General features: G+C 28.0%; 1 protein-coding gene across 2 annotated transcripts in view; it reads left to right on the top strand.

The window, feature by feature from the left end:
• The window catches only part of LOC136990414 (uncharacterized), a 46135-nt gene extending 21398 nt beyond the window's left edge, over positions 1-24737 (top strand). For both annotated transcript variants that reach the window (XM_067288801.1, XM_067288802.1), the window contains exons 4-6: positions 5468-6092; positions 14991-15501; positions 23425-24737. In XM_067288801.1, coding sequence (XP_067144902.1) covers positions 5468-6092; positions 14991-15501; positions 23425-23628 — 1340 coding nt within the window. In that variant the 3' untranslated portion in view covers positions 23629-24737. The remainder of the gene's footprint in view (positions 1-5467; positions 6093-14990; positions 15502-23424) is intronic.
• The last annotated feature ends 110 nt before the right edge of the window (positions 24738-24847 follow it).

Here is a 24847-nt window from a genome sequence, read left to right as displayed (position 1 = left end):
TTAAATTTGAAATTACCAAATTGTCAAAGATAGAAAGAACAGTTTCAGTTTCAAATTTTATTTCTTTCTTTCTGTAATTGGTTTTATATGAAGATGCTAGCTTGCTTGAAACTGTTCTCTATTTTCAGGACTTAGAATAATTTATTTATGTTTATTAGTTTGGAACTACTTGTATTGAATGTAAAAATAATATTTGAACATATAATAAGCCATAATCTGATTTTAATAGCTAAACATAAATTAAGTTTGAATTATTTTCAGACTGAAATAAGGCTAATTATTAGTGATGTAACGAATATTCGGTTACTACCCGGTATTCGGCCTATTCGGTCTAGTTTTCACTATTCGGCCGAATACCAAATATTTAAATCACTATTCGGCCGAATACTGAATATTTAGTCACATCGCGAATACCAATACTAAAACAGGAGTAAGAAATAACAAAAACACAGTAAATTAATCATTTTGGTAACTTTTATTAATGCTGAAAATTAAACTATAATTATTAAAGTTAATAAGAAATAGCATCTAACTCTAGTATTAAATTATTTCGTAATTAAATAATAATATAGCCTTTATCTAGCCCGATATCTTATGGCATTGATGGCGTGTAGGTTAGAATGTATCGGGCATTAATATTATTGTTTAGTTAATTATGTTATATTCGTATTCGCGTATATTTTTATATTTTTTACGATATTTCAAAATGATTTACGAGACGTTTTATTGAAACTTATCGTATTTAATGAAAGAATCATTTATCTATTTCTAGAAGATGAGTAACTAATATATAATTTATTTTATATATAAAGCAAAGAATGAGCATTTTTCATTATATGCAAAAGATAACATTTGAAATCATGTTAATTTTAAAAATATTGACAAAAACAATAGCACTAAAATATCACAAAACTTCACAAATAGAAAACCCCCAATAATATATTTGAACTGTTCCACAACTGGGCAGAAACTAGACCATATCTCCCCACTAAAGTATATCCTTAGGGCACTATTCAGTCTACAAATACGTAGTAAAAACAAAATTTTAGCAGTTAAAAAGATCGATTGCAAATAAAATAAGTTATAACTTACATCTAAATACCAACAACTGCCGAATCATATCGGGCTATTTACGGCTATTACATAAATTATAAACCAATTCGGCACTAGAGGTAGACGTTAGGCTCCATCTCACATTAACTTTAATAATTATAATTTAATTAATTAATTTAAATAATTTAGACCTACTGGAAGAAAAAATTGTAGTGACAGCGGTCCAATAGAGAGCAGAGTGTGCGATCCTTGCCATAATGGGGTTTGCGCGTCAATTTTCGTACGTGCGTTAATCAAGCCGAATAGTTTGGCCGAATATTCGGCCATTCAGCCACACTCCTGGCCGAATATTTGGTATTCGGCCACGCTCCTAGCCAAATATTCGGTATTCGGCTGAGGCCAAATATACTATTCGTTACATCACTACTAATTATTAAATTTTAGGAATTTTTTTTCTGCAGTTTGGAAATTGAAGTTTTGATGATTTTAATTTGTATCTTAATTGTCTTTTCTATATTTTATTTCTGAATTTATAAAAGTTATTTCATTTGTATTATGTTATGATGATTAAAATGAAATATCTTAATAAAATTACCTTCTTCTCAATATTGCAATGAATTACTAAACATATTTAACTAAACCTTTAACTTCCAGTAACAAAATTTTTAATGTAAACAGTTTCTGACAAATGTTTTTGACTTAACCAAGGTCTGCCTCAGGTGAACTTTTTATGTTAAAAATTTTGTTTCTGGAAGTTAAAGGTTTAGTTAAATGTGTTTAGTGAAGCATCTTAGTTATTAGATTGAAACATGAAAAACTTTTCTGTCTTATGCTAAAAGACAGTTGTAAGATGTTGGAATTCAAACTGCTAAATTCAGAAAACTATCTCAATACTCTGGTTGTTTTTTCTTTGAATCCATTATCTAGTAATTGTCTGTAATTTTCTTTGATTTGATAATTTACATTTGATTAATATGTCAGTCTTATAATTTTAAATAGTTTCGATTTATACATTGATTATTCAAAATTTAACTTTTTCTGAATAAAATACTATCTATGAATAATCAAATACTAGAAAGTATTCAAGATCTCAGATATTACATTGATAAAAAATAAATTCAAATACTACAAATACCATTAATGTCACACCATACATACAGTCGCTCGCAATGGCAGATCCAGAAGTACTTAGCTCCTCCCTCTTTAACTTAAAAATTAAAAATATTTCAATAATTAATAAGTATCTTTTATTAGCATGTGTGTGATGATGCATTATATTGCAGATGTTTTCCAACCACCAGTCCAGAAAAATATTTGATTGTACTGATGCTGGCGCAGTTGATTACCAGTAACTCTAGATAAGCATATATAGGCATAATAAATAAGCATAATTCATAGTTGTATATAATTAATGATTCACATAAAATTATCCATAATTTTATGATGAATGATGAGAAAAAGGTTGAGAAACACTGCTGTAAACCATATTTGCCATCATGAATGTTTTTAAAAATAACATTTGAAGTTTGGACAAGTAACTTTTATTTTTTGTGTTAATGGGTATCACCTTATATCTGTCACCATGTGCAGACAGTGCCTCTTCAGCATCCCTCATTTAATTTGTGACAAAAAAGGCAGATTAGATCCTAAATGTTTTTGAATTTTTTTTTTCTTAAATAAAAATCTGCTTTAGGTGACAATGAGAACAATTATTTGTTAATCTATTGTAGTTGAGATAATAGTACCTAAAAAGAAATGCTATTTTTAAAAGTTTGAAGTTTCAGTTCTTAAAATTTAGTAAATTGTTTTTATTTTTAGTATTTGTTTTACTTTATTAATTCAATAATATACTGAAATAAATAATATCAAGTTAATCATTTTATTTAAAAATTTATTATTTATCTAAATAAGTTATATAACAGATGTGGGCAAATGCGGCTCTTTTTGAGTTACATGCGGCTCTTGCTGAAAGTGTTAATTTCTGTTTTTTATTATTATTTTTACAATTTTATTTCTATAATTTTGTGAAAATATGTTTATTAAAAAAATTCAATATTTGTTTTATATTATATTTATATTATATAATAAAATCACGCACCTTACCATACTATCTGCCACGACAGTACAGAACTGTGGCTTCCATGCATTTTGCAAAACCTACATTTCGGCTCCCACTGAACTCTTGCTTGCCCACCCCTGTTATATAAGGTAGGTAAGTTGGTCATGGGTTCACGTCTTGCTTACAAGCTAGCATGTTGAATTTTCTGGGATTTCTTCATTTTTGTAAGACCCAAATAGAGGCCAGTTTCCCATAGAATGTCCTCCCAGAAGGCATCCTTCTAGCAGATCACCTGCAAGTCAGGTTTCTGTATAGAAAACAACTACTAATTGTTTGGCACTGTCACAGTGCACAACACAACTATAAAAGAGTGGTTTTTGAGTTGGTGTGAACATTGTTGGTAGTGTATCCCCAATGTCTGCATTGTCAACGACAACAGTATTGATGTTATAAGTGTTGTGGCCCAACATTAAAATTGAAAAAGACCCTGGTCGTGATATGACTTGTAATTTTCTAATTTGGCTCATGTGATTTCGGAGAAACTAGAAACAGTGTGCTTTGTATTAAATGACATAATATAATTGTTTTTGAATTCATGGAGCCACAAGCTTTGTATTATATCTTAACTGATATTTTGTATTAACCAAATTTCTTAACATTGAAATGCCTGTCCTCATTCACAGGACCACAAATTTATTTTGTATTTATGTGGACTTCAAATAAACCAATAACTTATTAATGAGGTTTGACTGTGTTTTATTCTTATGAAACTATTTCATTTTTGTCTTAATTATTTTGAACTTTATTATTGTATTGCCTTTTAATTGTTTTAAATATTAATGTTTTACTATTTTATTTCAACAGAGGCAAAATTTGAAATTTATTTTGACAACTTTAATGTACTTTCATTCCGAAAAAAAATTAAAACATTGTTATTGTTATTAGATTTGATCTACTTTTATTAGTTGTTAATATAATTTTGAATGCATAAAGCATACTGTATCTCTTGAAACAAAAACAAATATGATCTAAAAAATGTTATTGTCTTTTTTTAGAGATATTTTTGATTGTTATGAAGTTTGTTCATCTTGGTATTTATTATTGTGCATTAATTGATTCTTAAGAATTTCATTTATATCAAAGTTATTTAAGTATGTAAAAATAATCATAATGGTTAATCATAAGTTAAATACTTTTCATTCTTATATTAAAGGTAAACTCCTGTCAATTTGAAATTATTTCATAAGATAATCTTCATCAATATTATAATTTCAGAAAGTATAATGCATTACTCATAAAGGGCCATATTTAGACATTTATAATTGTATGAAAATTGACAAAATAAAATGTGTAAAGTATTTTGAATTATTAATTTTTAATGTAGTTATCTTGTTTCTCTAAATGTTACTCATATCAATTCACAAACTTCCTAATACCAACTGAAAACATTTTTAGAATGTTTGATAAACTAATTATACAAAATTTTTACAATATTGTATATTTTTACATTATACAATATTAAGCTATTCTAGCAATAATGGAAACAGTACTGTTATCTTGATTAGCTTAGTCAATAATGAGGCTGAGGCTGAAGTTTTAAACACAAAAACGTGTACATCGAACATTCAGCGCCACTTTTCTATAAGCCTAGAAGTTTGACAATAGTGTTTGGAAAAGTCAGTGGAATCATGCTCGACATTCCAAACGCCATTGTCAAACTTCTAGGCTTACAGAAAAGCGGCACTGAATGTCCGAAGTACACTTTTTTTGCATTGAAAACTTCAGCCTCAATCTTGCTAATAATGTTTACTGCTGTTAAAACATTCAGAAATGATTTAAAAAAGTGTGATCTTTTTCACTAGCATTGTTTTGCCATTCCTATACTTTCTTGTTATACAAAAGCTTTATTTTGATTTGTGCTTTTCCTCTGTGTCATATTATCATTTTATTGCAGTTGCACAACTTGACTACTGCTGACCATTAAAAAAACAATTGATTGCAGCATGTTTATTAACATTGCTACTAGAAGATGAAGTAGACATAATTGCACTTTTTCATTAAATACACAGCTAAAAAAATACATTTAAATTTGTCCAATATAGTAAACATAATTCTAAAATCTTTTTTTGACATGGCTTGTTAATTTTAAATACAATTTAACTTTATTGATTTTACTTCTAATATATTAGTTTAATAGTTTTATACATTAGACATAAATAAATAAAAATTTTAAAATGTGTATGAAAGTAAATTTTTGGAAAGCATAGCAGACTGTCAATTTAAACTCTATATTTATTTAGAAAAGAATTTATACATTATATTAAAATTAAAAATAATTTTTAAATTTCTTCACAGAAACAGATATTCATTCTACAGAGACTCCTGGCTATTCTGGTGCTGTAGAAGCAAGAACTGTACCTGTCATTTCTGAAGCACCTTCGGAACATTTACCTATTACGACATCCGAAGAACAGATTCAACCAGGAATATTAGTCAATCAGTCTTCTGTGAATAAAATTAAAGATTTATCATTTGATGAAACAGAAATTCAAAATATTTCGGAAATTAAAGCATCTAATGAATCTGGCCTGCTAGGTTTAGAGAACCTTCATGAAGTGGAAAATTCTTTCAATGAAAATCAAGATGAATTTGAAAGTGAAGCAGAATGTTCTTCAGAAACAGAAGATTTCATTCAGTCAAGAAATGATATTCAACAAACTGCAGATCAAATTGAACAGTTGAACAGTTTTGTTATTTCAGGAAATACAGATACAGCCATTCAATCTTCTCAGTTGAATGTAGATCAGAACTGTGTAAAATCTGATGTTTCTATCAAAACAGAAAGAGTTAGTCCAGATTTGGAATTGGGCAACTGTGAATTATCAACTACCTATTCCATGGCAGCTTGGACAAAGAAACAATATGATTTGTGGACAAGAAATTGCCAAGATTTCATTAGGAGTTTTGCAAAGTATAATGGGTATATATACATATATATATTTTTTAAAATAATAAATTTCATTTTGTATTAAATACTAATTTTAATTTTTTTAAATAGCTCATAATTAGTATTACTAACATAACTTGTTAATATACAGAATATTTTATATGAATTGGAAGTACATTTACCTCTTTCATACAGAAGATTTTAGAGAAATTTACATGCATGTGAATTAATCAGCATTTCATTGTAATAATTTAAATTTTCATATACAACTTAAATTTTATGTGAAAATTTAAACCTAGGTTACAGTCATAATTTAAAATCTGAAAGATCCTAGAATAATTAAAGTTATTCAATGTTTGAATCATCGGAAATGTCTAACAAAGTAATAAAAATTTAGGACACAATAAAACTTTCTACAAGTAAGAAGAAAAACATGATATTTATTGAATTCATAAAAATAAAATTTAAGTTTAAATTTGAAATTATGATTTTTTATTTTACTAAATTTATTAAAACAGCTTGTAAAATAATGATACAATGAGTTAATGACAACTAACATTCTATAAACGTTCTATTACAGATTAAAAAGGGGAAAAATGTAGCTAGCAAAGTAAACTAGATTATTTGGTTGAGTTTCTCATATTTACATAATAAGAATAAATTGTCATGCCTACTACGCTTATTGTAATTTATTTTTGTTTGAATTGTCCTCTTAAAAATTTGGATTAATGAAGGGAAAGATTCATTTTATGACCATTTTCTTGAAATTTATTATTTCAGCAACCTATTAGTGCTGTTTTTTCCCAAACTTATCCAGATGACTTCTGTATGTTATAACACTTTTTTTTTTATTCTTAAGTACCTTTAACAAAATGCATTTCAGACCTCATATCATCCCTCTTCAGTTGTCATACAGTTGTTACATATTAAAATTTGGTTTACAAACCAGGTTATTAAATACATATTTGGCTTTCAAATCTTCAAATATATCAAATCAAATCAATATACATTCAAATTTTTTCTTCACTTTGTGTTTTATTTATATTTTAAATGTGTGCTTATCTTATGGTATGTGTCTTGTTGCTTTTAATAATGTATTTGAAGATTTGAAAACCAAATATGTATTTAATAATCTGGTTTGTACACAAAATTTTAATATGTAACAACTGTATGACAACTGAAAAGAGATGATATGAGGTCCGAAATGCATTTTGTTATTTGATACTTATAACACTTTTCTTTAAGTTCTTTTAACATACAGAAGTCGTCGTGATAAGTTTCGAAAAAAACATTACTATTAGGTTGCTGAAATAGTTTAATACATATCCAAACAAGAAGCTAAATGAAGAATAATCTACTACTTAATATAGATTTTCACAAGACATTTAAATTAGTATTCTGAAATATGATGAAATATTAATTTATATTTTTGCAGCGTAAAGATATTTTCTCTATTTGACATGTTTATATAATGAATGATTTTTCCTAATGAATATACTCTTATATACGAAAGAAACAAAACCTTTTAAGTCCCAGCACGATAGTTAAATTTAATGTCACTAATGTTTTCAGTTATGTTTACCATGTAACAACCATTACTAAGCAATTTTATGAACAATGTAAATCGAACAAAATGGAATTCTCATTTTAAAAATGAAATATGCAGCGTGATTAATCAGAATTATGAAAAATGCCATTGATATACTTAAATTACATCATATTACACTAGTTACAAAATATAGAACTACATAATACATACTGTAAGATATTAAAAACAACCTCCTAAGCTCTGACAATTTATTATCTCTGTTTGCCTTTGCAGAATTTCATAAAACATTCTCCACATTTATGAAGTAATATTGTCTTCATGATTAACTGCTTTGGCCTTTAATGACTATTTGTTAATTTCCAATTGCTCCACATAGTTCAGGTATTCAAGATCCTATACCCATCTGAATATCTCAGTCCATTGGAAGTCAATATCTACATCATTTTCCATGGCATATAAGTCAACAAAGCTGTTATTACACTTTTTTTATTGTTATTTCTTTGATCCAAGGAATATGAAGTGGGTCCAATGTATTCCAATTTGGTGTTGAAGTTGTCTTTGATTAGAACACAATTAATATCAGAAACATGTTGTGTATTGATTGGATCATTCCTAAGGAGCTTGTATACTGTGAGGTGTCTTATGTAGTAAATGACCTGCTGGTAGCTTTAGCTGTCTGTAGGTGTAATGCTCTCAGTTCAACTGCCTGATTGTCATTAAACATGACTGAAAATGTTAATGACATTAAATTTAAGTATTGTGCTGGAATTTGAAATGTTTTGTTTTTTTCTTGTAATTTTTTTCCAGTTTATGATTTCAATTTTTTAGACAAAATTTTTAGTAGAATTCATCATAGAATTTATTTTGGAAAACTTCTATATATTAAGAAAGGAAACGTATGCACAGACACATGACAAAATTAAAATAATTTTTATGAACCAAAAAACAAATACAACCTGCAAGTATTCATTGTCACAATTCCGGGATGCAATTTTTAATCATATTTGTTTAATCAATATCAATATATATTATAAATGTAAGTGTACAATGTGCATGCCACTAAAACTCAAAAACAAGTTCCGGTACGATCAAGGGAGTTATATGGTGTGGTAGCCCTTTATCTCCCATTCATGAAGGTTCCCATTTTTACCTGAAGGATGTGCTGTTGAAGATATAAGGGCTGGAAGTTTTGCCCTCTAGAAATTTCTAGAACAGTCCAGAACATTTGAGAACAAACGTACTACACCTTTTAAGTATCCAGTAGGAAGTTTTATTAGATTAAAAACGTTTTCGGCCGCATTAATCAGCCTTCGTCAGTTAACGAATAACAAAAACGAACAAAATTCGAAATTACAAAAAAACGGCGTTCGAAATTTACAAAAAACCGCGCTTGCGCATTGACGGGTTTAAGCCCCGTTTTCCGTATACGAAAACGGGGCTTAAACCCGTCAATGCGCAAGCGCGGTTTTTTGTAAATTTCGAACGCCGTTTTTTTGTAATTTCGAATTTTGTTCGTTTTTGTTATTCGTTAACTGACGAAGGCTGATTAATGCGGCCGAAAACGTTTTTAATCTAATAAAACTTCCTACTGGATACTTAAAAGGTGTAGTACGTTTGTTTTACAGTCCAGTAAACGTTTCTTTTATTCGAACATTTGAGAATATTCGAGAACATTCCACAACATTCCAGAATGTTTTGGGATGTTCCAGAACATTCCAGAACATCCCGGAACATCCCGGAACATCCCAGATCATTGTGGAACATTCCAGAACACTCTTGAATACTCTTGAATGTTCTGGACCCAGCACAGAGCCCAAATTGTTAGGAGTTGAAAGTTGAAATTTAGTACACAGGGTACGTCACTAGAACGTTTAGAAGGGATTTTTCGAAATTCCTCCACGGGGGAGAGGGAAAAGATTATAGCTTATCCTGAAGAACTCTGCTTTTACTGTACTATTTTAGATGCCTTTTTTGCGTTTTTGACTGTGTTTAGTAGGGTACGCTACGAGAATGCACACTAAGAAAGGATTTTTAGAAATTCTCCCGCAGGGAAGAGGGAAAGAATTAAGACTTATCCTAAAGAACTCAGCTTCTACTGTACTATTTTAGATGGAATTTTTTGTTTTTAACTGCGTTTTAATAGAGTAACACGTGGGGATGAAAGAAGTTTATTCCTTAACAATGGAAGTGTTAAGAGAAAGCGGTGTGCAAGATTTACAGGCGCAGATATGGTTTTTTGCGGGAAATCGATCATATTTTTAGACCCATCTAAAAATTCTCTAATTAGTCTGGAAACAGGGGGACCTAATTCTTGCATTCTGTGAAAGCGGGTAAGATTGGCTATAATGTAATAATTTTAATCCTCGCTATCATTACTTTTTGCTCAAGCAACGCCGAGCTTATCTGCTAGTTTAAAATATATGCTTTCCACCTCAAATTGGTAGAGTCTTGCCCCTGTACATCTTCCTTTTCCTGTTAGCAATAGAGTTGTGCTGGTCATCTATCTAACTCCTTTCAGGGGAAATTTTTAAATTGAAATAACGTGACTTCCAGTGCAAACCATAAGTTCCTATATAGTTAATCGGGACCTCCTACCCCTAAGCTTTCCATATCTAGTCTCAGCTATCATCTGTCTAGCTCCGTTCTTGAGATTAAGGAACAACAGATGGATGATTGACAGTGGGGATTTATAGGTGTACAATTTTTTCAAATTGCAGTCCAATAAAACATTGCTAAGTCAAACTGCATTAATTTGAAGCTGTCTATAAGTCTTGGGCATAATATCTAGAGTTTTCATGCTCTTAATTTAAAATTGTTGATACTACTGTTAACTTGAGCCTACTTTCTTACATACTCTCCACTCTGATAGATCCTTAATCTTCATCTTTTTTTATATTCTGTTTGAATACATGTGGTTAAGATAAACAAACATTATGGCTCCATGCTGAACACAACAATACACCATTACAACCTCGTATTCACATCCTATTACTAATACAGTATATTATTGGCATTCTGATTGGGACAAAAGGGGGTGCCTCGACAATGGGCTCAAAAGCACTGTAAAATGTATACAATTTCATAATCATCCTGTAAACAGATTTATCAAAAATGGCACAATGATGATAAATTTACATCCACGAAACAATTTGAGAAAATTGATATTAAACTTTTTAATTCAGTCATATTGACTGAATTAAGTGCGAAAAAGTTTAATTCAGTTAATATGACTGAAATATTTTTTAATCCCTTAAAGTTCAACTTGGTGTTTTACTATAACTATTTAAAAGAATTTAGTGATATTTACTTATAAGCTTTTCAATATCAAAATTGAATGACTGACTTAATTTTGGTATTGTATGTTGTTGATTACTAAAAAACCAGTAGATTTTAAAATTTTTATTTCTTCTTAAAACATGTAAAAATATTTATTGTTATCTAAGAATTATCTAGGTAGTTGTCACCCACTATCTTGCTATTAATTTGATATTCCATACCAGTTTATAACAAGATAATTTTTCCTGGAGCTTTCTTCATCCACTGAGATAACTGCTTTAAGACGTCTTGAAGATAATGATTTTTAACTCTTTCTGCCTGATGAACATTAAGGTCTTCTTTCATGTTCATCATGGGTTTTTGACCAGGTCCCCTCATTAAAAACTTTTGAAATTCTAACTTGGACTCAAACCTGGATCCTCAAAACAGCAGGCTAATGCCTTTACTGTTTCTGCTGTCTGACCATCTTAATCTTAACTCATTTTGAACATTTCTTGAACTTTTCTCAGTCCCTTGTGCAGAAGAACTTGTTTTGGACTGATGCAAATATCATTATTAATGGAATTCAGATCAATGAGTTAGCATTCTTTTGTAGATGAATTATAATTCAGTTTATTGGCTGACTTAATTTCTTTGTGTAAAGGACGAGATCTGTAGTTCTCTCTCCAAAATTAAGAAGAGAGACGTTTGATGGTCGTGGTATACTGATCAGGTGTAGAATAAATAACAAGTGGAATGTCATGCAACTGTGACACAGTATGCATTAAAGAAACTAAGTAAACTTCAGATGATGATGATTTCTTACTTTTTTATGGATGATAATTATATTTATAGGAATTCAATTTGTTAATGCTTCAATGTTACAATATTGAAAAATGTACCTGTTGGGCTATGTCTGCACCTGAATATGATAGGTTTGGATCTAGAGATTGATCTAAATGTGTTACAATTATTCATCTTTTCTAAGTTTTACATTTTTCATTGAGAAATAGAATTTATTTTATGTGAAGTTAATCAACATTATGAATTATAACATTTTCAAGTAGATAAGAATATAAACAAATAACATCTTTTAATCCAGTAAAAAAATTTTAATACAATAGAACATTTATTAAATAACAATTATAAATACATTTAAACTTCTATTTACATGTTAATTTAAATATCTGTTTTTAAACCTGATAATACATGAGTAATTTAAAACATTCATTTACATAAATTTTTTTTTATTGGATAAAATATGTAATTTGCCTATCAGCACTTATCAATCATGTTTCCAAATTGTGAGTTGTTTTGCCTTGAAAAGTTATCATATTTCATATTGACTCTGCACTGATTACATCTGACATCTGTTCTTGCCAAAATGATTTATCAAAATACAAATGTATTATATTTATATATAATCTTAATATTTGTTTCTTGACTTTGATTTGAATATCTGTATATCAGATTTTAATGTATAAATTTTCAAATTTTATTAAATGATATCAAATATCAATCAAATTATATACTTTAAAAAATGATTTTGTACTTAAATTTTGGATACTAATTTCAGCTGATATCCAGATATTTTTTAAATTACCATTTTATTTACTTCATATTATTTTATAATTAGTTAATTAGTATTAGTTAATTATAATGGTTAATTTTTAATGTTCAGTTGGTAAAAACAAATTTTTTTTACATGTGATAAATGGTAGCCATATTGTAATCTCAATAGATAAGATAGCAATAAGATTAAACTAAAATTGCATTAAAAATCATTTTAGAAGTTTAATTGTGTTTATCACTTTATCATTAAATTGTCACAATATTATTTTTTTATTTAAAATAATTTTTAAATATTAATTTGTCAAACTGTACTGACACTTTCAGGAATTTGTACTGTGAGAGTGTTTTGTAGAGAATGTACAGAATTAGCATTTATCAAAACAACTACTAAAATTTATAAAGTAAACCATAAAAGTAACCAAATAGCGGTTGATTTTAGACTAAAAAGTCTGAAAATATTTCAAAGAATAAATTTCTAGCCTTTGTATTGAAGTTTGTTTTATTTTTAAAAATTTCCACAAATTTTTTTAATTATAATAATAATGTAATTAAAAATTACATTTTCAAAAGAATATTTAAATTAATGTAATAGTCATGATTAAAATTCCATTTTTACAAATACAATTTTTTATGCTTTCAGAATCTCATTATTTTATTTAAGGATAATCCTTTATAAGATTTTGTTTAGACTGTCGCTCTTCTAAATTATATACAAACTGAAATTCTGAATTTTCCGAAACTTTCTTTTAAACATCTTAATAATATATTTTCACTTTTAATTTTTCAGTAGATCATTAATTTTCTCACAGTAAACTTAAAAAGAATTGAAATAAACTTTACAGAATATTTCATTGTGATAATTTCATTTAGTTTTATTTGATATTTCTCCATATAATTATTATAAATTAGAAAAAGTTTTTAATTTCATTATCTATAAAAAGAATATTTTGTAAGATGTAAGTTTTTTAATAATAAGATTTATCAGTAGTATAAACAATATATTTAATAGAGTAGAAACTAAAACTTTAAGGAAGAATTAAGTTTGTTTTTTCATACATTTTCACAAACTCTTAATCTCAAAACTTAGTCTATAAACAACTCTTAAAGAACTATTATCATGGAAACTGATGCTAAATAAAATTTAAATTAAAGAATTTTACATGTTTTAAAATACAGTAGAGCATCGATTATCCGACCCCCGATTAACCGACCGCGTTCTAGTCGGCAAATACAAATGTCCTCTAGTGATGTGGCGCTACAATATTTGGTTGTGTCTTGGCTACTTTAATATTATTTTTGTTAAATTTTTGCATGTTTTAGCTGGCAGCACTGGCTCGACCATGAAAGGGAGGCTAGTATTTAAACCAGGCCTAATACACTATACTAATAATGTATTTTTCATACTTTTCGGTTATCCGACTTTTCAGTTATCCGACCTTTCAGTTATCCGACCAACCCCAGTCCCCAATTAAGTCGGATAATCGATGCTCTACTGTACTAAATAAAGCAGATATTAAAACAAATATATTGCTTATATATTTTAAGTTTTATGATGAGTAATAGTGTATATTTGTACAGCTTTATTCTTTTGTTGTAGAATGAACAAATATCTTTATTATAATAATTTCTTGCTGAGATAATATTTCAGATAACAATGGTCATTATAATTATGCATCTTTTTGGAAATTAAATGCAAAAAAGTTTTAGAATAATTTTTTCTCCATTAGATGTTCAGTTGGAAGCAAATTTTAAGGAGAAACAAAATTTAAAATAAAATACTAATAATAAATCAATTTTATTTCTTTTTAATTGCCAAACTTAAAAACATCTTTTTTCACATTTATCTAAAATAATAAATACATCAGAAATACAGTTCTTATTATACTGAAAACATAAATTTTTCCAAACAATTTCATTCAATTTTTATTTCAATGTATGTGCAAATGTTTAGAAAAATAATGTAATAAATTAAAAGTTTTTTCAGCAAATAAAATATATAATTATATTTGTTGTTTAACTCAGAATCACTGCTATATAATTAAAAGGAAATTTTATAATAAAATGGTAAGAAACTATGTATTGAGATTAATTTTTAAAAATGATGATTTATCAGTTTTAAAAAAATGTTTTAAATTAATTAATAATTAAAACATTATTTGTTTTGTTATAAAGAAATCAATTGAAAACAAGAATATCTGCATTGTACTGTACATTAGAAAAACTGTAATACTAATCTTGAATATTAGCAATGCTCTTCAGAGAAATATTTGACTAATAAATATGAAAATTCTGACTGTGTCTCACATCTGGAAAAGTAATAGTTTATTTTAGGATTTGGCTATTCTCAAATAATTGTTGTTAATTCTTATATTTGGCTCTTGATACCCAACATAATATACATTTTATTTTACTATATTACTTTATATTCTAGTGTATATCAATAGTAATATAATATAGTTCTATATTATAGAATTAATTATATATTTCTATATAATTATAATACAGAAACTATATTAAAAAAATATTTATTAATTAAGATTATTATGTATTTTTAGCTTTACAACATTGCAAACACCTTGTTTTATGCCATCATTTGAAACAAAATTACCGAATGTTCAAACAATGGTTGATCGTCAAACCCATAGTTCTCCTCCTGTATATGGTGAATCTCAATCGGAAACTGGTGAAAGCTCTAACCTTGTTCGTACATCTAGTACCTCTCAGCTAGAAACTTATCTCAGAACACCTCCGAAACGTACTCATGGTGGAGAGCATCGATCTGATCCATTAGATCTTACTGTAACCACTACAAAAAAACCACGTGTCGATGATTCTATTAAAATAGAAGCAGAAGATTTTTTGATGTCTTTTGATGATAGTCAATCTTGTGATAGTAAAACTTCAGATATTGCGATCCCTAAATCTACAGGAACAATACGTTGTGCATCTGTTTGCACACAACAGATCTGTCCTGACCAGTCTGAAACGGTTGATGTCACACAATGGAATGTGGATGATGTTGTTCAGTTTGTTACATCAATAGAATCTTGCACAGATTATGCAGAGGTAAAATTTTAGTATTTAGTAATTTTTTTTATAAACATTTCAAATTTTCATGAAATTACAAAGTTTTATTTTTAAACTGGAAATGTCTGTAGCATATATTTTTTTTTAATTTAAAAATTATATTGTAAGAACATTGTTTAGTATAAAAAAAAAGGGTATTGATAATCAACTTAGACAAATTTTCACTATAGTTCTAGATATTTGTAGTGATGGTCTGATAATTTTACTTCATTGTTTGGTGTGATTGCTCTATTGTTCTACTGCTAACTTGTTTTTATGGCTTTGTGGTTTTTCTCTCATCAATGAGCTAATTTACTTATGAAATTCATTAGAATGGCAAAATATGATTTCATATAGGCTGGATAAGACAGCAGAATCTTTAAGATTTAAAAAGTGGAAAAATTGCAGGTAGCCCTTGATTTTTAGACAAATTTTTTGTTCATGCATAATACACTCGACAAAAAATTTAATTCTGTCACATTGCTGGAATTGGATGAAATTTCATTAATGTAAACATAATGTTGACATCAATAAATGATTACAATATTGTAGCAAAGGGATAATTTTCTGCAGAACAACTACTCAGGCAAGAGGAGTTCCTACAAGGTACTGTAGGACCTCTGTTTGCCTGGATACATGTATTGAAATAGTTGGCTATGGAGACATATACAGGTGCCATAAGCTGTCCTGTGACAGATTTTCTCACAGATGTGCAATTGCCACTTCAGATTCCTCATACTTGTAGATGGCCAAAACTGTTGTCCAATCTGGTCCTACAAATGCTTGATAGGTGACAAATCTGGAGAGTTGACAGGCCAAGGAAGTATGGCAACATGGCTAGTTTTGTACTTAATTCAGAAAGTTTTTTGACAAATTTTTTGTATAATCATGAAAATAATAGTGTGCATACAATTTTTTTAAGGAAAATTAATTGATTTACAATATATGAAATTTAAAAACATCTGGAAAATGCTACAGAAAAATGAAGTTTAGACAGTTTCTAACAACATTTTCTTTTATTAGTTATAATATCTAAATTATGTTTTATATATACAGTAATTATATGTATTACATTATATTATCTAAATACTGAATTAGAATATGTGATGTGTAACTAAATAGTTAAACATCATGCCTTTATAACAATTACTTAGTCTGTTTTTTTTTATAAAAACTATTGGGAATTGTATATATATACCTTGTACATAAAAATGGATGTGACTTTTAACATAATTTTTTCCATTTAATTAAATTGTTGTTTAATTTTGTTGTACTATGTCTTACTTTAAATATAAATATATTAGAAATTTTGTAAATGTTTTTGGTTTACCCAAATTAACAGACTATTTTATTGAGATTAAATTAAATAATAGATTTAATCATTTTTACATTTAGTGCATTGATGTACTTAGTGTGTTACTTCATACAGCTGCAGGATAGTATATATGAATATCACTTTTATTCAGTTAAAAGAAATAATATAAATAAAATTGTATTCAATAGATATATTCTTTATGGTCTTTGCATCTATACATAACAGAAAAGGATTTTAAAAGCTTAAACTCTTTTGGAATTAACTTCTATAAAAATTGAATTTAACACAATGTATTTATTCATGTTAAATTGTTAGTGTTGTATTTAATAACTCATTAGAAGAATCTTGACAATTTTTAAGGGTTAAATAAAGATTTTTAACCTTTGTAGACAGGGAGAGAAATTCAAACTAATAGTGAAAATTACTTAAGCCATTTTTATTTCAAACTTGAAAACTACTGAGGAATCTACTTTCATTTCTTACATTATATAAAACATTGATATGTTTAGCTGATACATTGTATTATTTGAGTGTTATATATTCTAATCAGAGATTAGATGTAAAAATGTTGTCAGAGGAATTAAAAATTTTTTTGCATAATCAGAAGAGAAATTGTTTCTTTTCAGTATTTTCCATAAAGTTTAGTCTCATAATATTTACAAATCCAGTATTTGTATTTATAAGCATTATTATTTGTGCAAGATATTAAATAAAGTTTTAAATTTAGTAATACACTATCATAAGTTTGGCATTGAAAATTTATATAGCAAAGTTTATTACAAAAGTTTGAAAAACTTTAAATTAGAATTTAATTTTTAAAATGTTTTGAAAGATTATTTATTATATCATTATATCACTGTTATTTTTATTGTGAAGTGTACAAATAAGTTGAGTAATTTAATAATTAAATTATGGTAAGCATATCTAAAAGTGATATACTGTAAGTTTGAATGCTGATGTAGGTGTGTAAGTTAATGATAATTTAGTCTAAATTATGTCATTGTTAATTTAAATGGAAAACAAATAGCTATTAATGGTTTTTAAATTGCTGTTAATGTTAGCAACTATGTCTGTTAATGAGCAAGATGATGATCCTATGAATCAGAGGTTGTTAGTTGACATTTGAATAATGATTTTGCTTAAATTAGCAAGGATTAAATTATAGCAGCCTTATTTAAGGCAGAGAGAAATTAAAAATAGAAAATTACATATACAAAATACTTCAAATAAGTCCTTCACCATTATCTCATTTTTGATTTATTGATATATTTTCCTAACTACCAGCTATTTTTAATGAAAATTAAAATTCTATAGACATGCATAATTAGAATTAACAGAACATCTGATCAAATTAAGAGTTTCATTAGGATTTTCATTTTATTTTGAAATTCCAATCCTTATAATTTATATAAAAAATTTTCAAAGTACTTGTAACTTTTGATTTGGAAATATTTGCTTGACGTATCTCTAAGTTACGTTTTGAGTAGTATCTTATAAAATCTGCTTCATTTCAGTAGTGATTTAATATAATGCGGGAATTCGCGACAACACTTGGCACGTGTGACATTCTATTAACATTGATTTTGGCGGCAAAACTTTTGTATTATGTTCAGCAATTTTTTCAGTATCGAATTTATGTAAGCCTATATCGTTCTTTTGAGGTCGAATTTTATTATGTCGTCTATAAAAATTCGGCAGAAAATGGTATGCAGAATTGATGCAATGACAATACATTCTAATATCTTATACAATAAGTAATATAACTAATAAACAATAGCCGAAATGATGTCGAGCTATACTAGTTTATCGTTGGAAGGAGAGAATATTATAATCTGCTAATATAAACTGCTTGTATATTATACAGTTATGTATGTATGCATTACGTATACAGTGTGTATAAGCTATATTAGTTAAGTACGAAGTTAATATAGATTTATCATTAGCGATGACACGTAAAACGTTACATAGGTCAAAACTAGTTTCTGGAAATAATTTGTTTTCAGGAATGATTCCGACTCGTTAAATTTCTCTTGACAACGCCCCTGATCGATACGAAGTAATCAACGAACACGGCCGTATTCTTCACCACGTTAAAAGCGGACACGGCCACCGGCCAATAATTATATACGAAAACTTTTTGATCGATATCATATCTTTATAGTTCACTACACGATAGCAATTTGAAATTATCTTGACGGATAGCGTTCTATATGCTAATCGATATCTGTACTATTTCAAATCACAGTGCAATATACTTAATTTAACATTATTGTATGCAAGTTACCGCTCAATATCGTTGTAAATATAAGAATACATGAAAATGATTTAAAAATATGGATTGCCTTTAAGAATTCACATTTATAAACGAGAATAAATTTTAGTTTATTTTTTACTAAAATAAAATTCAAATCTTAATGTTTTTCGATATTCCAGCGAATATTCAAAATAAATACTTGAAGATAAAACAAAAGAAAAGAAATTTAAATTATTTTTTTAATCGAAGTCGCAGTTGATAGACTACTTAATTACGATAATCGAATTGTATACACACTGTATACTTGTGCTTTGTAAGAGAATATTTTCTTATTTTTGACAAGTTTAAAGATTTTTTTTTTTTGTTTAATTTTCATTAGGCTACTTTTTAAATTGTTTAACTATATTAGTATAATTCATTAAATTGATAATAATAATAATAATATTTTGTTTATACGAATAAAATTCTACAAGAATAGTATTGCATGCTATTGAGATTACATTCGTGTTATTTATCGACGTGTTTCCTAAAGGTGCTTTTGTATTTAAAACACATAAATTGACGATCGAATTACTAAAACTTGCACTTTAATTCTGAAATTTGCAGTTCCTGCTTTTAGAATATTTTCCGATGAAGAAAAAACATGAAATTACACTTTGAAGATTTATTTCAGAAGGCGAGCTTACAGTATATACAATGCAGTTTTTATCTTAGATATTTCTATTATCATTGAAGTAAAATTTTTAAAATTTCTTACTGTTCTAATCAGTATGATAGTTTATTAAAGAAACGTGTATATTCAATAGGAAGTTGTGTGATTAGCTTACATAATAATGTTTTATATATTTGCTACTATCAAGATGAGTAGTAAATCAGTTTTAGCTAGGTATTATTTTATTGAACTTAGATTAGATTAGTAATGTTTTTATACGTGCGTAGACACAAACATTTCAATGTCTATATCTTGAGCATGTTACGAAATAACGAAATGTTATACTGAAGTATAGGTAGTGAGTAGTGTGCTATTCATTGATTTGGACGCCTTCGCACGGGGCAAATTCTATAAAATATAAAGGCATAGTTTTTAAACTACAAAGTCATAGAGCTTCTCTTCATGGCCTTGGGTAGGCTAGAGCAGTTTTACCATTCATTTTTTGATGGTGCCCAACCGCTTTCTCTTAGAATATTTCAACCGAGCAAAAAACGTTTTGCACCGATCTTGTGGCTTAATTTAAATTATAGGTTGATAATCTTTCGTAGAACCCGAGATGGATTCGCTCCCACGTGAAGGGAAGTTGAATCAATGAACCCATGGCGTCTAAAACAATAAATTGCCCACTACTAATTGTACATGTTCCAGCAACGGCGCTCGCAGACTATAAAAAGGGAACACGAGCTATAAAAAAAAAGGGCATCGTATGTACAGTACATTATATAAAACATAGTGTGTGTGTATATATATATATATATATATATATATATATATATTGTATATCCCTTGATTAACTTAATTAATCCCTCAACGCTATATAAATCGCGTTAATCAGCAATACAGCAATATCTAGGTACTCGACCGAACAATCACGACTCGCTAGAACAAATTTTCGGTAAATAACGAATATTTTTATTTTTATTTTGTTATTAGTAAAAAGTTTTCTGTGATAAAAATGAATAATTTAAAAATAAGATGAAACCTTAGAGCTTTTTTGGGGGTCAAGAAAAGGGCAACCCGACGACAAAGGGGAGGCAAGTGCCCCAATGTACGGGCGTCCCTGTACTTCAATGCAACGTTTGTTTACATTCTGTTTATGTGCGTGTGTGCGTTTATGCATAACTATTGATAGCAGATAAGTCGGCGTTGCCCGGATATGAATTACCGTGAAGGTACTTTGTTAAGCAGCGCAAATCGAACAAATATTCTTTTCATTTAGGGACAGGGAACAGAATGTTCAGATTAATATTTTTTCAGGAAATTATTCAGTAACATAAATCTGTGATGTAAGAAATAAACAAAACATGTGTCAAAGAATGGTAAATTTGAAAATAAAATTTATAAGATATAATACTTTATATAAACATTGCATGTTTTTCCGAACTGTATACATAAAGATTGTTAGCAGTTCCTACTCTAGAGCATCCTACATAAGTTGACCATGATAAAAACGTTCTTGTAATTATAGGCTAACTTTCAACGGTTATCTCTGTGAATATGTGTTTGTACTTGTAACTCGTCCTGAATTACTTTCCATTTAGCATTGCATGTAAATGTAATAAATAGATCAGGTCGACCATTAGTGCGAACATTGCAGTGTCATTGCATCTTATTCATATAACGTGGTCTACCTACAAAATTTGATGGAAGAATGCAAAGTTGACGAAGTACTCCTCCAGCTACATTATTACTAATTCCATCTCTTAAATAGATGTATATATGAATCACCTCTTAATTCTTTCTGATGAGTTCTAACAATCTTTCTGGAAATAAAACTATTATTACAAGAATGGAATATAATAAGCGATTATTTACATATTTTCTTTTATTAACAGCTAGAGCTTAAGAAACGACTAAATCAAGTTATTTTACATTTCTTTACATTTTTTCTCCAATAACATGTCAGGGATGTGTTGCTATGTCACATGTTTTTTTGTATACATTTTAATCTAGTTTTAAAATATAGCGCTATCTATCGGCAAAAATATGTAAATCCAGCAAATCGAATTTGGACAAAAATTAATATATAGAAATCCAATCAATATTTTCGGGTGGTACAGACGACGTTATCTAAGTTAGTAGTATTTTAACGGAACTGCCGAGTTTCGTAGCAATCGGTCGAACTGCCGAGGAGTGCATAGCGAACAAACAAATATTCTCATTTATGAAGTATAATAGAAGAATTGTGTAATTTTGTGAATTTTTACCTAAACACACTTTCGACAATTCATATATTTTCTTTATCATGATGCGTTCTGACGTAATTTCGAATATCTTTCGCTGGGTTCATAGTTTGTGAACCGTAAACAATAAAATCGGAAATGGACATTCTTATTATAAAAAAGAAAAATCGAATTGTTTAAGTTGGGATGTGTGACGGCGATAGAATCGTCAATAACGCATTTATGTTACGAAAAAAAATAACGAGGTGCCACATTGTTGCGTTATTTTCGGGACAAAACTGCTTTAAGGAATATTATTGGTTTTTTTCAGCCCAAATTTTAGGTTTTGCTATCTTGCGTGCAAATATACAAAACATTATAATCTTCTCTGATCATAGGTTTACTATGAAACTCAGTTATATCGGAAATCGTGCTTTATCTATCTGTCCGTGCAAAACGATGATTTTCAAAACAGGCATTACAATTGTTAAAAATGTGGCTTTTTTAAAAAAAAAGTAATAAATGTTTTTATTATAAATTTATGTATAGTATCTTAAGGAACAAATTTCTTTATTGTCATGTTTAAAATTTGAAGTCTTTTTGCTTCTCTGAACAAAGTCAGTTTAAGTGACGATTGCGTTTAAAGTACTGTGTAACGAATTTCAGATGTTTTTAAAGTTAAATTGAAGAACTTTCTAATAAAGTATTAATTTAATCAATAGAACTTTTAGAATTAATTTTTATTTTAGCTTCTCATAACTTTCTGCTGATGTCAGTGATTAAAGTTGTCATTTTTTTTCGGGAATAAGAGATCAAAAATCTTTTTCACTCTCAAAATTTAAATTTCACATTTAAAAATTAAGTTTACATTTTCTTAAATTAATAAAATTATAATTATAAATTCTTGCCGAAATTTCTTTAATTTTTTTGAGATGTAACTCTATTCATAGAAATATAAGCAGTGTTTTAGAATTTTGGTTGTTTAATTATGAAAGCCAGATGTTTGATTATTCAGGTTATGACACTATAAATCCGGAAGTTCTTAATTTTAATGATTCAGAGTCATTCTATTAAGTTCGTACTTATTAAGTTTTAATTCTTGTTGTTTTTGAGCTTTAAGTAATCTTCATCTTTAAAGGTAATGAAAATTATAAATAAGAATCACACTGAATCAATTCCACACCAATTAAGTAGGACTTAATCCGCTTTATATCGGGGAGTTTATGTTCTAATGTAAATAATCTGCATGACTTCTCTCTTAGTTTTCTATTTTGTTTTTGATTCTTTGAAACTACTCTTATTCATTTATTGATTTTTTTTAAAAATAAAATTTGTTTGGAAATTTGTAAACGTTAGTTTATAGGAAACAATTATTTTATTTTTATTTGTACAATTGTAATAATACGCTATCAAAAACCTCATTTTTTTTAAAAATATTAAAATAATTATATTTTCATTCATAAAAATATTTCTATTTCAGAAATTCCGTGAACACTGCATAGACGGCACCATCTTACCCCTATTGACAGAAGATCACCTGACCCTTCACCTGGGAATGAAACTCGGACCTGCCTTGAAACTGCGTAGTACACTGGCTAAACTCATTGATCATTGTGTTATATGTATGCATTGTATTCATTGTCATGGCGAGAATCAAAAAAGTAATATATCGGAAAACAAATGAGGGAAAAACAAACACTCAAAGAAACACACAAACACGCGCTAAGAATGAGGCATCAATGTATCCCATCCCTATTGCTTTATTTCCAAAAGAGAAAATTACAATTGATTCTTTTGAAAATTCGACATTCATTTATATTGGTTTGTTTTAAAACAGTGAGAACAAGAATATTTTTAACGTGTTCAAATTTTTGTGGTTATTTATTTTTTAATTGTAATTGCTAGTCTTCATTTTTTTTAAAACAAACTCATCTGTCTTCGTGTTCTCTAATGTTTTCTCTCTTCTCATCTCCTTCTAAGCGATTGTGTACTTCTATATAATGGGAAATACACTTGAAAATCTTAAATATATATTGAAATATATATATATTATATATAAATATAAATATTATATAAAACATATATTTCCATTCTAGGCAAACAGTTTCTTCTGTTTGCCGATTGTGTGTATACTTTTTTCTTCTCAGAATTTCTTCATAATATCTTAATCCAAAGAACTTTTTAAGTTTAAAACCCGCAACAGAAGAAAAGTTGTTTGTTCAATTTTGGATTTATGTCTGGTTCCTAAGTAAAAAAAAAACAAAAACAAATTTTAAAAAATTGTGTGTTTGTAGGTAGATGAATATATCAATTCAAACAACCAAATGTAACTATTCACTGTAAAATATTTAAGCGTGCGTTGGTGTGATTTCAACACTGTATATAGTGATAAGTTTGGTAAAGAAATGTTAAAAAAAATATAATAATAATAATAATAGAGAGAACCTGCAGAATTCCAAATGTGGCATGCCAACTTAAAAAGACATATTTGGGAAAATTTCGAATGATATGTTGTTTCTTATCGGGAGAATGTCGTACCCCTCAATTCTGGAAGACAACAATTGATTGTTCGATGAAGAATTTATCTTTCAGAAATACAAGTTGATGATGAGTCATATATTAAACAAAAATAATTAATTAATTAACTTGGCCACTAAAGTTGCAAAGTTGGAAATATTTGCCTGTTTATCGAACGGACATAGGAAATATCAAGCTTCTATAAAATTAGAGATGGTTTATATTCTTCTTAATTGTAGACGTGTTCACTTCATCAATAAAATTTGCTATAATAAATGTTCTTTAATTAATTTTAACAATAAAAAAAAAAGAAAAAAAATGGAAATCTTAATAATCTATAGTTTAAACATTATTTAAGTCACTTGTAATAGATTTTTGAGTGTTAA

This window comes from Centruroides vittatus, unplaced genomic scaffold (assembly GCF_030686945.1).
Source record: "Centruroides vittatus isolate TY-2023 unplaced genomic scaffold, ASM3068694v2 scaffold_932, whole genome shotgun sequence".
NCBI classification, from domain to species: domain Eukaryota; kingdom Metazoa; phylum Arthropoda; class Arachnida; order Scorpiones; family Buthidae; genus Centruroides; species Centruroides vittatus.
The sequence above is the reverse complement of the archived record's forward strand: the minus strand, read 5'-3'. Positions and strand labels throughout refer to the sequence as shown.